The 12,373-nt window shown below is 45.6% G+C and overlaps 1 protein-coding gene across 3 annotated transcripts in view; it reads right to left on the reverse strand.

The window, feature by feature from the left end:
- ABCC4 (ATP binding cassette subfamily C member 4) overlaps nucleotides 1-12,373 on the reverse strand; it is a 243,967-nt gene that overhangs the window by 40,674 nt on the left and 190,920 nt on the right. For all 3 annotated transcript variants that reach the window (XM_044249963.1, XM_044249962.1, XM_044249964.1), the window contains exons 23-26: nucleotides 11,862-11,972; nucleotides 10,814-10,914; nucleotides 9,514-9,705; nucleotides 371-526 (exon numbers count right to left, since the gene is read on the reverse strand). In XM_044249963.1, coding sequence (XP_044105898.1) covers nucleotides 371-526; nucleotides 9,514-9,705; nucleotides 10,814-10,914; nucleotides 11,862-11,972 — 560 coding nt within the window. The remainder of the gene's footprint in view (nucleotides 1-370; nucleotides 527-9,513; nucleotides 9,706-10,813; nucleotides 10,915-11,861; nucleotides 11,973-12,373) is intronic.

Below are 12,373 nucleotides of genomic sequence, written 5' to 3' on the forward strand. Positions count from 1 at the left end.
ATTGTATCACTAAAACACTTAAAACTCATGTTTCCCTATAGTGGCCTCTCAGGGGCTAAACAAATCATTTGTGGTTTCCTTTTCAGAATTAGGTGTTTATCAGTGGATAAAACTGTGGTACCTGGGGAAGTCTTGAGTCCAGAAATTTCTCTGGTAAGCTATTAAACCTCACACACAAACACACACACACACACACACACATACACACACAACCCAGTATCAGATAAAAATACTTGCTGTTAAAAATATACCCTATTGGGGCAAAAGGATTAACCCTTCATTTTTTCTTTAAAAAAGGCAGTAAAATTAGAAGCAATTAAACTTAAGTTCCCTTACAAAAAGAACACGAGAAATGCCCTGACTTGTATACCTGAGGTATGATGGACATTTTCTTCCTTAAATCGTGAAGTCCAATTTCAGTTGTCAAGATCTTATCAATCCAAATTTTACCTTCCGGTTCTGACAATCTAAAAAGGGCCGAGATGAGGGAACTTTTTCCAGCTCCTGTTCTTCCCACAATGCCGACCTGTAAAGAGATCCAGGAAGGATTAAGCGTAACAATATGCCACATACCTAGGAGACACTAGAGTTGTTGAAGATGGATTAAGGAAGTTCTATATTGAATTTGCTAAGAAAGAGTGTCTCAACTTTGGCACTGTTGACATTCTGGGCTAGATAATTCGTCATCGTAGAGAGCCGTCCTGTACCTTGCAAAATGTGTAACACCATTCCTGCTCTCGGCCTAGCAGATACCAGAAGCACCCCCCAAACTGTGGAAACCAAAAATGTCCCTTGTGTCTGGGGGCCGGGGGCGGGAAGAGGCAGGCACTGTCCTTGGGTGAGATCCATTTAGTCTAAACAAAAGTTAAAAATAATACCATCAGGGGCGCCTGGGTGGCTCAGTGGGTTAAGCTGCTGCCTTCGGCTCAGGTCATGATCTCAGGGTCCTGGGATCGAGTCCCACATTGGGCTCCCTGCCGAGCAGAAAGCCTGCTTCCCTCTCTCCCTTTCTCTCTGCCTGCCTCTCCGTCTACTTGTGGTCTCTCTCTCTGTCAAATAAATAAATAAAATCTTTAAAAAAAATAATAATAATACCATCAGGGGCACCTGGGTGGCTCAGTGGGTTAGGGCCTCTGCCTTCAGCCTCCCGTCATGGTCCTGGGGTCCTAAGATCGAGACCCACATCAGGCTCTCTGCTCAGCAAGGAGCCTGCCTCCCCTCCCTCTCTCTGCCTGCCTCCCTACCTACTTGTGATCTCTGTCAAGTAAATAAATAAAATCTTTTAAAAAATAATAATAATACCATCAGCCTACCAGCAGTGAAAAACCAATTTCCTCAGCAGCTAGTAAGTCGGTTTTAAAATCAGCATTATTCCCAGTGTCTGTGTATTTTGAACCCTGAGAATTTCTTGGAGAATTTTATACAGATATCAATAAGTGAAAAGCGCTATACATAAACAAGTAATCATTTTCTCAGAATTCTACCACCTAAGAGGAATTATTCTTCGGGAGAACAACCAACACATTTCTGGCTATTACATTCTGTCTTGGAAGGAAACACCTTAAAATTTTAAAATCTAAGTCTCAGGGTTCTAAAAAACAGTAGCCGGTAGCTGAAATACCCCTAATGAGTTCATCGTCATCATCAACAACACCACCACAAATAACATTTGCTTTTTATAGGGGGCCTTTCATCTGAGCAGTTCAAAAGGCATTTTGCAAAGTAATTAATACTCACAATTACCCCCTTGGGAAAGATACGTGTCCAGTATCAGTCTGGTTATTAGAACCGAAGCAGAGAGAAATTAAATGCGGTGACAAGATCAAAGCGCCAATATAAAGCAGGTAAAATGCCGGTCAGGAACGAAACTGTATTATATAAAATTGGTTTTTAGTTGTGAGCATTTAAACCTGTATGCAGAAACTGACCTTTTTTTTTTTTTTTTTTTTTTTTTTTTAAAAACAGCAATGAGCTTGCCCAACACCTAGCTACAAATTCCATGGTGGGAGCTTCCCAAGAGATGGTGTCATCCCAACTAGCTATCTGGAATCAATGACGGCTGTAAGACATGCTTTGGAGCACTTGTAAATTCAGTACATTTTTAAAACTCACAGCTTTCAACAGAGAAGAACTTTCCGAGCACTGATTCTACGCTGGGAACTTTGCATATCATCTCAATGGAATACTTTCAAAGCTTTAAAGTTTCACGTGTGTAACTACTGAAGACCTTTCAAAAAAGACCCTACCTTTACAGGGATAAATGTAAGGGAAGTGGCTTTGGCTAATTTTATCATCTGTTTATCATCATTTCACAATGGGTCATTTTCTGCCCATGAGTAGGTCCAAATGCGTGCGCGCGCGCGCATACACACACACACACACACACACACACACACACACATATATCTGCTGGGTTTCTCAATGTACATCGAGGTAAAGTTCTTCTCAAATGTGTATCAAGACATATCACAACACAGGCACAAATTGTGTCTCTGAGAATGTGTGGATGTTCCCAGGCTTTCCTCACTCCAACTAAAACCAACCCATCTGTGCAAACTAGAACGTCTGCAGACTTTTCATAAAGGGCTGCGATATGGCAGGGGGCACGGAGGCTGCCCTCAACCACAGGACTGTGATCTCCAAACTCAACTGAGAATAAACACCAAAAGGCAATTCAAAAAAACCAGGTTCTAGCTATCCCTCTCTCCTGTTCAGTCATCCAAACGGTAGCCCGTGTCATTTGCACTGCACCAGTGGGCTTTACCAACTTCCCCTGGAGAATATCGCCACGATCAGTAAGTTTACACACTCAAAACCAAACAGATACTTCAAGATACTCTCATTTATGCTGATTTACAATTAACCCTATACATTTTCCCAAAGAGGCTGAAGGTTTCTGGAAAAAAAAAAAAGAGAGAGAGAGAGATGTCTTTTTTTTCCCCCCTCAATTTGAAAATTTGTATTGGCGTGTTGTACGTTGAGACATTTCTATCTGATCTCAATAGGTCAAACTCAACATGATTAAGAGCCAATTTCCCTTTCAACAAAACAGTTGCTTTTTCTAACTCCCCCATCTTAATCCTGTAACTTCTTTTCTAGGCTTGTGGGCTCAACATGTTCACCCTACTTCCAGCTTCCTCTGCACCCAGGACGGCACCAACCCCTAAAGATTCTACCTCTGCAAGCTTTCCTGACTCAGTCCATCACCAGAGCGCAAGGCTGCATGGCATCTGAAAACACAAAACCAACTCTTCTTAATTATAATCAGTGCAAATGAATGTAAAAAGTCAATAGCTGTTAGTCATAACCCCAGCATTTTGATTTAAAACCATTCTACAGATGATAGATTTTCTTTCTGGACCTATGTGTGTGTGTGCTTAAAGATACAAGCTCACAGACTTAAACAAAATGAGATTAATATGAACCAACTGTAGTAAACTGTTTGCACTTAATATTTCAACAGAATATTTTAATAGCCACATAATATTAGATTTTATGTGATCATTTATTTAACAGACCCCCCTATTTGTGGCTATTTCAGCTGTGTCCAATATTTTGCTATTATAAATAACTGTGTTAAATATCCTTGAAGCTAAATCTTCACAAACAACTCTAATTACTTCCTTAAGATAAATTCTTAGGGGCGCCTGGGTGGCTCAGTGGGTTAAATCCTCTGCCTTCAGCTCTGGTCATGATCTCAGGGTCCTGGGATCGAGCCCCACATTGGGCTTTCTGCCCAGGAGGGAGCCTGCTTCCTTTCCTCTCTCTGACTGCCTCTCTGCCTACCTGTGATCTCTGTCTGTCTAATAAATAAATAAAATCTTTAAAAAAAAAAAAAGATAAATCCTTAGATGTGGAATTGCTGAAAAACAGGTATAAACATTTTCAAAAAGTAATGCCAAGCTACCCTCTAGAAATAGGATAGCAGTTTTGACTCCCACCTGCTTCTCTGCATGTTCACAAGCTTGGGGTTATAACAGCGCTTTATTTTTATTTATTTTTAGAGATAGTGTGAGTGAGTGTGGACGTGAGCAGTGGGGGAGGGGCAGAGAGAGAGAGAGAAAATCTTAAGCAGGCTCCATGCCCAGCACAGAGCTTCGATCTCAGGACCCTGAGGATCCTGACCGCTCTGAGCCGGAATCAAAAGCAGGATGTTTAACTGACTGAGCCACCCAGGCACCCCTATAACTTTGCTTTAATTGACATCAGTTTGATTCCAACATGTGGACTCACTTTCCCCATTATATCTTGGTAGCAGTACACAGTAGCTACTGGCTTCCTACCTCCTGCCTCTTCCCACCATGGTCCACATGCACTCACTTCTTGGACCATGTTTCTGCAGAACAGCTCTGTGCCCACCCAGGAAGTCCCTTCTAGGAAAGCACCTCAACTGACTCTGCATCCTTAAATTGCTGGGAGTCAGCTCTCTCGGGATTCCTAGGAAGTGGCAAGTGTTACATGTGCAAGCGCTGTGCCACGTCACCTGGGGCTCGATCCTTCATTTGCAGGGGGACAGCATCGTGCCTTTGCTGATGCTGGTCCCAGCACCCCGAAGGCTCTTTCCATGCATTTCCACCTGCTGAGATCCTGCCCATGTGTCACCAAGTCCATTTCAAATGCCTAAGTCCTTGCAAATACTCTTCCTGCCCCCGCATGTAGCCTTCCCCCATGCCACAGAGGCAGGTCACCTTTTTCTAAACTTTGATAAAAACTGTGGCCACCTTCTAACTTATCTAATAGCCAATTTTATACGACTTTCCTTGTTCTCCTAGATGGCAGGCTCTGTCGTGGATTCACCTTTGCACACTTTTTATTATTATATGTGGCATCCTGTATGGAACTGAGGTGGTTGAAGTCAGGACAGACTAATTTATAGAAAACCTGTTGCCACACTATTGGGGTCTAGGATAGGGGGCCAGGGAAGACAGACATGGCCAATGGATCCTATCACCATAGAAACTAATGCAAACGGCAGAGGACAGCTTCTGCACTGGAAGTGGTTATGACCAGATCATGCCCCAAGGCAATGACAGCTACGGTTGTCCGAACATCTGTCTGGCAACAGCCTTGAAGCTGGGAGGGTCTCCTCCTGTTGGAAGTGTACAACCCTAGATGACCTACCACTTTCATTTTGCAGAAGGTCAGAGGGAGGCTTAATAACACTAATGAGCCTGCCTGGAAGAACAGAGCCAGGAAGGGGCAGAATGGGACACAAAACCAGGTCTGCTCAACGCTTGCCCAATCCACCAGTGGCCCCCTTACACCTGGAAGGCCTGGTAGCTCATTACATCCCTGTGGGGACAGGACAGGTGTGGCTGGGATCAAGCAACCGGCCTCTCCTGATCCTACCACCTGACATTCAAGGCGTCTACTGTGGAGGATGGGACAGAAGGCCTGACATTTCTCAGCAAAAAGGATACCGGTGGTCGGCGGGTACCTACAGTCAGACTGAGGAGAAGGTACAAGGTGCCCGGGAAACAGGCCACACAGACCTATGGCCCTGGCTTGTGCCGTGAGATGAATTTTCCATCCCAGCAGGTGGTAAAAGGGTCTCAGACATATTGCTACACTTGGTGGTCAGTGACTCCAGGCCCAAGCAGGGCCGAGCCTGATACAATACTGATGGACCCTGTAGGGTGGTACTGGGGAAAGGCCGTAGAGCAGGAGGAATGCTGTCTTTGATGCAGACAGACTCCACCAAAAGACAAATCGATGCATAAACTTAGAGTCATAGAGAATGAAATTATAATGGAAATCCACAACTGGCAGAATATAAAAGTAAATAAATCTATAAGGTGGGGGCAGAGAACTTTCTAGAGCATCATGATCAGTTACAGGGGTTGGGATAATTCATGAGCCCAATTTCAAATTGTCAAAGGACACTTCTTGGAAATCACTAGTTACAGTCATTGTGGGAGAGAAGACATTTTGGCAGGGCAGGGGCTCAGAGACAAGACGACCCGGTGGCCCGAGAGTCAGCATTTCCAAGATACTCCCAAGTGACGCAGGTACCACAGACTGGGCCGCAAGGAATCAGAAAGTCAGCAGGGGAAGTGAGACGGACTGGAGGGAGGTGAGGGGTTTCTGAGAAGATATTATGTAAAAGAGGAGAAAATGTAGGAAACTAATACTTTTGCACATTATAGCAAGGTCTGGTACACATCTGTAAAAATGTATTATCCAAGTAATAGCTCTGAGCAAGAAAAAAAATAACAAACCAAAATCAATCTACCTCTAGAGCTGGAAAATGCTTTAAAATGGCCCAGTACTCTTTAAAATGATCAAATCAACCACAAAATCATCTAAATGAAAAATGCAGCCAGTGTTTAGAATCTAACCAGGAAGCCTAGGGTGCTATTTACCTCATTTTGGTTCTTTATTTTTACTTGTTATTTCTTCCATGAATTAGAAACCTGCTTAGTACTTATTACGTTTTCCTGTTTACTATCACTTCGAGGAATCTGGACAGCAGAGGAAAATGCTGGAAGAGAATAAAGCCCCATCTCTCCTGTGTTGGCCCATTCCCACTCTGATGACCCTGCAATAGTCTGTCCCAGTCAAATACAGCAGAGGACGGGAACGGTGATGTCCCTGAATAATAGGGCTGGGGCTAGGTGGAGAGGAGATAAAACCGGCAGTGACGTCACTTCATGATTCCGCAGCCTGGATATAATCGCTAATTACTTAAACCAAGCGGAAGGGGACACTGTCCATAGGCCAAGACACAAACCAAACGATACCATTGTTATTACAACTATCTCCAAATTCAATGCCCCCAACACTGTATAATCTCAGATAATCCTACAATTTGGGGAGGGAAGCATTTACGATGGAAAAGTACACACCTGTTACATTTCTAAGTTGTACCACAGTTTCTCGGGTGATTCCATGTACGGCTTCAAGGGAGATTTAAGATGCGTGCAAATTAACAGAATTCTGTCTAGCACTGGCATCCTGATGGACACACAGTCTGCGAGGAAGCAAGATCCCTGACTGCACTCGGAGGGACAGAACCAGCTACGGAGTACGGTCTCGGGACCCGGCCGCCCTCACTGCCCTCCGGGTCTACACATGGGGCTGGAAATCACGAGCAGCTGGCATCTGTCCCGTGACGCACTAAAGCTGCTCCCTGGGTATCATTTGAGTAGTAAGTTGAACATTTATTCTTTCATATCACAAGGGTATCCTCATTACATTACAGCCACCGTCCACTAAATGGGTCTAGGAGAAAGAGCTGGCAGGTCTCTAAGTATTTAATGCATCTGGGAAATGGGCTGTTTCTGGGAGCTGTCTGGAATGCATGTATGTTTTTGTGACAGGCTGGTTTCCCCCGTGTATTACCCACTCACCACCCCTGCTGGCAGACCACGTGCCCAGCACGTCACTTTGGGGGGACCGAAGACAAAAAGCAGCAGCCTCTGGGTGCCGTGAGATCCAGAGCCCAAACCACAAAGCTTGCTGCGAGCACTACCTTTTACTTTCTCATTTTCAATACTTTTTTTTAATTGTGGTAAAATGCACGAACCAAAAAACGTCCCAACCTAGGTGTCCCAACACCTCGGGGGTGTGGTTCAGTGGTGTTAAGTTACAGTCACGGTGTCGTGCCAACACGCTCCAAAATGCCTGTCGCCCTTTGAGACTCAAAATCGGTGCTCATTAACTACCAACTCCGCCTTCACCTCTCCCCCGGCCCCTGGCGATCACCATCCTACTATTGGTCTCTACTGGATCTGAGCAGGTCAGCAACCTCGTGTAAGTGGGATTAGACAGTATTTGTCCTGCTTTGTCCTCAAGATTATTTCATTGAGCGTAACGTCCTCGAGGACCTTCCACGGGTCAGCAGTCGCCTCCTCCTAAGGCTGGATAATATTCCATGGTAGGGATGTACTACATCTGCTTATCCATTCCTACACTGATGAACCGCTTGGGCTGCTTCCATTTTTGGCACTCATAATGCCGCCATAAACACAGGCGTACAGTAGATGTGGTTGTTTAAAGATATGTAAGATGCTGTGGGAGAATTAAGGGTCTCACAAAGGCAGATGCATCAGAGCTAACTGGAAATGAGCCGGCTTTCACCAGCCAGACCACAGAAGGGCAGGGTCTCTTGAGGGGGAGGGACAATGTGCGCATCCTGGGGACAGGGAGAGCGGAAGGCTTTGGAGAAGCTACAAAAGAAATACCCATGTGGGGGTGTGGGGGGTTGGCATGCTAGGAATTACGGCTGGAGGGCGCCTGGGTGACTCAGTCAGGTAAGCATCTGCCTTCGGCTCAAGTCATGATCTCAGGGTCCTGGGCTCGAGCCCCACATCAGGCTCCCTGCGCAGTGGGGAGTCTGCCTCTCTCTCTGCCTGTCCACCCCCTGCCCCGGCTAGTACTATCTCTCTCTCTCTGAAATAAATTTTAAAAAGAATTTAAGGAATTGAGGCTGGAGAGGTAGGTGGGGAAAGAGCTTCCTCCAGTCTCATCTGTTCTGGTTCCACAGATTCTTCAAGGGCCTGCCCTGGTGTGGGTCGAGGGACCCAGGTCCCACTGCTGCCGGACAAAGACACCAGCAAGTGCAGGTCACAAACCTCTTAGCGGTCTCCTGCGTGAATCAGCCCCTGCTCCCTTGGGTTTCCTTTCACCAACTTTGGGCCCTTTTCTGCCTCCCGCTGGGGGCTCTGGCTCAAGTCCTGACTGGGTCACAGATTCCAACCTCTTCTCTGGTGGCTGAAGCCGGCCGTGCAGCTCCAGCTCAAGTGGACCTGGGGCCTCGCTATGGTTCCGCCCTCCGCGTGCCCAGCCTGGGAGCTATCAGGGGGCCCCGTAAGGATCAGATCTGTGTTTCCGAAAGAAGCAGTCCACAGGTGGGAGACAGGGGAATACGGGTTATGGAAGGGCAAGTCTCTGGAAAGGGACAGGGACGTGGTGCTGTAATAGAGGCTGCCATGGTGGAGGAAGAGAGGGATTTGAGAAATCCTAAGAAATAAGAATAGGTAGGAGATAGGGCGCCTGGGTGGCTCAGTGGGTTAAGCCGCTGCCTTCGGCTCAGGTCATGATCTCAGGGTCCTGGGATCGAGTCCCGCATCAGGTTCTCTGCTCAGCAGGGAGCCTGCTTCCCTCTCTCTCTCTCTGCCTGCCTCTCCATCTACTTGTGATTTCTCTCTGTCAAATAAATAAATAAAATCTTTTAAAAAAAAAAAGAATAGGTAGGAGATAGAGATTGAAAACGTTAGTGATGAGGAGCGAGGGTCAACTACCAGGTCTCAGGTATGAATAATTAGAGTGTCCGGGGTCAGCCCACCAAGCGCCATAAGGGAGCTCACGATACGAGAACAGTCTGGCATCCCCATTCCATGGCTAATTTCCAGGACTCCCCAATAGTCTTGCCCAACCAAAATTATATCCACAGAGGCACTAGGTGCCCCCTCCCCCCCTCCCCCCCTGACATGGTCACCAAGAAGCCAACAAGCAGATGCAGTGTTAAAGCTTCTGTGGAAATCTTAAAGAGGCAAGATGGTTTAAACAAACCTTTTCCTTTGATTTAATGAGTGCTGTCAGGTGCTTCAAAACCAGAGGCCCATCTAAACTGTAGGAGAAGCTAACGTTATCAAAGACGATCGTGCCGTCTTGGGGCCAGTTGGGCGGAGGGCGGTTCTGGTACTCCCAAGGGGCTTCTTTCTCAAGGTCTGTGTACTCCATCACCCTTTCCACTGAAATCATCTGAAAGACAAAGGACACCACATGGCTTAGGAACGGAGCTCTCACAAGTGTTCAGAGATTATAAATGAACTGTTGATCTTTTATACCAGCTGGCTAGGGACATCTCAGGTCTCGATATTCCCAAAGGACAGGAGGACGAGTCTGATGAGGAAACTTTGATGACTTACAAACCTGTGTACCGTCTCGTAACACTTTCCCTGAGGTCTACTTCCTTCAGCACTACATTAAAACTAAAAGAACTACAGAATTAGAGATTCTTAGAGGATGCTGGAGATTTTATTTTATTTTTCCACTTTTTTTTTTTTAATTTTGTTTTTTCTGAACAAAGAGTACAAGGATTTTATCAAAGAAAGGGATACTTGTGGCCAACGATCCGGAATCTGGCCACAGAACAGCCACCTGTGCTGGGGAGCTGAACTGGCTGTCATCCAGTCTCATTTTAATGATGAGTCACTTTCTCCTCTCTCAGAAGAGCACACAGGAAAGATTCCTTGTTCATTGTTTTTCTCTTGATGAGAAGGCGCTAATACCCAAGGAGGAGATAATTTATTTACTGACTGAGGCCTCCTAACCAACCATCCCGACACCTTTGACTAGCGCACTCCAAGAAGCAGCTTATTCTACCAGAAAAAAAGGGACGCCAGCAAATTCAGGTGCACAACACGTACAAGAATAAATGCTAAAGCGGGGGAGGGGACGCGCAAGGGGAGACAGATATTAAACAAACAACCTCAAAACACTGAATTCTTCTTTTATCAGGAATGAGGAATTACCCATTAAGAAACAAAAATAAACAGGCCTCTAAGACATTAGCTTCTATCCTCTCCAGGGTTTCAGAAACTCCCTCCCACAGAGAGAGAGACATTTATTACATTTGAAGACAGTTTGCGGCGGATGTAAAACCTGCTGACATAGCACACAGAAGACTGAGAAAAAGATGTATATATTTTATTTTACATTAACCTTAAACAGATGGAAGAGGGATCTAAAAAACTTGGTTAGCTACGATGTAAAAATAACAGTTTTAATATTTTACATAAGAAGCGCTTTTATGCCATTGAATGGCGGAGAGACTTGAAAAGGCTCAGAACGTTCAGATAAACATTACCATATTCTCCACTTCGGCGCTCTGCCGGACGCACCACTGGAACATCCCCATGAGGGTGAGGGCGTAGGACAACGCCAGGCCAACCTGCCCAGCATCTACAGCTGAAAGAGGAAAAAAAAGCGGGAATTAAAATTAGTTCCGCACAGGTCCTTCTGTCAGCTCACCAACAAGATTCCTCTCTCATGTTTAAGTACTTTGTCTATCACGATAGCAACAGTTCTACTTTTACTACCTGATGACTGAGACTACAGTAAAATAGAAAAGTCACAATTAATTAAGAAAGGCTATTAATGAGCTTATTAATCCCAACAGGATTGACACACTCTTGACGGTATGCCAGCGGTGAGAAATAATGGCATTATTGAGACCCCCAGCATGACGGTTTCAAGAATCCCGGTTCCAAATTTCACTTTCTACGGCCAATGCAACCGCAGTTGGAAACCGCTAAAAACAAGGCACTGGGTTCTAAGAGCCAAGGCTTTTAAATCTAAGCCATTGCGCTCCCTGTCCCATTATTAAGTATTGTGAGTCAGCGTTGTTACGGTGGAATTGTTAGGGATAGTGAGTGTGTGCCACACACGCCAACACCTGCTCTTCGGGTACCCACCTGGCAGGGAGGAGAGCGTTCTTTCCTGCTTAGGATCTTTCTCAACCTCGAGTACCAGGCAGGGGTGAACAAGAGAGCTGAATAACCCTAACGTGAAAACCTAAAGCCCTTAAGTGGACAAAATGCCTAAGAGAAAACTTGGTTTTCCCCTCACAGCAACCAGACACCACACCAGGAATGTACAGAAAATTAGCTACTACACCGGCACGGTCCTCAACCTGTCTGAAGACAGAAGGATCTCATCGGGATCCAAATGACCACTCTGTGCGGACCATGCTGCTGGATCACACCCGACCCGACACACGGCAAAGGCTTCTATGCGATTCATTAGAACTAAACAGTAATGGCATTGGACAAGGTGGCAAGAATTTAATTTAATAACTGTAAACGCAGCTATAAATTGTAGTCATACCACAAATAGCTCTTCCCATCTGTACTCACTCGTTGCCAGAATCAAGGACCCGAAGGCAACAATAATGACAAAGATGGCGCAGATGGCATCCAGACGCACGGCAAACCATCGGGACGTTGTCAGGAACAAGAACCATGCCTCTGGGTTTGGAGAAGCATCATAAGTGAAAGGAAGAAGGAGAAAAAACCAGATTCACTGCTCTGAATGAGGGAGAGCATTTTGCAAGGGTGAGCTCCAGGAGATTTTTACACAACACGGACAGCAAAGTTCCACACGTGAGGAACCAGAAGGTTCCAGAAAGCTAAGTTCTGACACAAGACGATGTACGGTCCAAGCAGGAATTGGTACAGTGGCTTTGTGGGAAGCAATGCACTGAAAAACTCAACCCAGAGATTATAAACAGAAACAGGATTAATAAAAAATACATGGATAAATGGGCTCATCAGTACGTTTGTCACAGCACCAGAACTCAGCGTGAAGCTTGTCCTCATACCTGGTTTACTGTTCCTGGTTCCCTGGTAGCAGAGAGCACAGCTCCCAC

Source organism: Neovison vison, chromosome 5 (genome assembly GCF_020171115.1).
Source record: "Neovison vison isolate M4711 chromosome 5, ASM_NN_V1, whole genome shotgun sequence".
NCBI lineage: Eukaryota > Metazoa > Chordata > Mammalia > Carnivora > Mustelidae > Neogale > Neogale vison.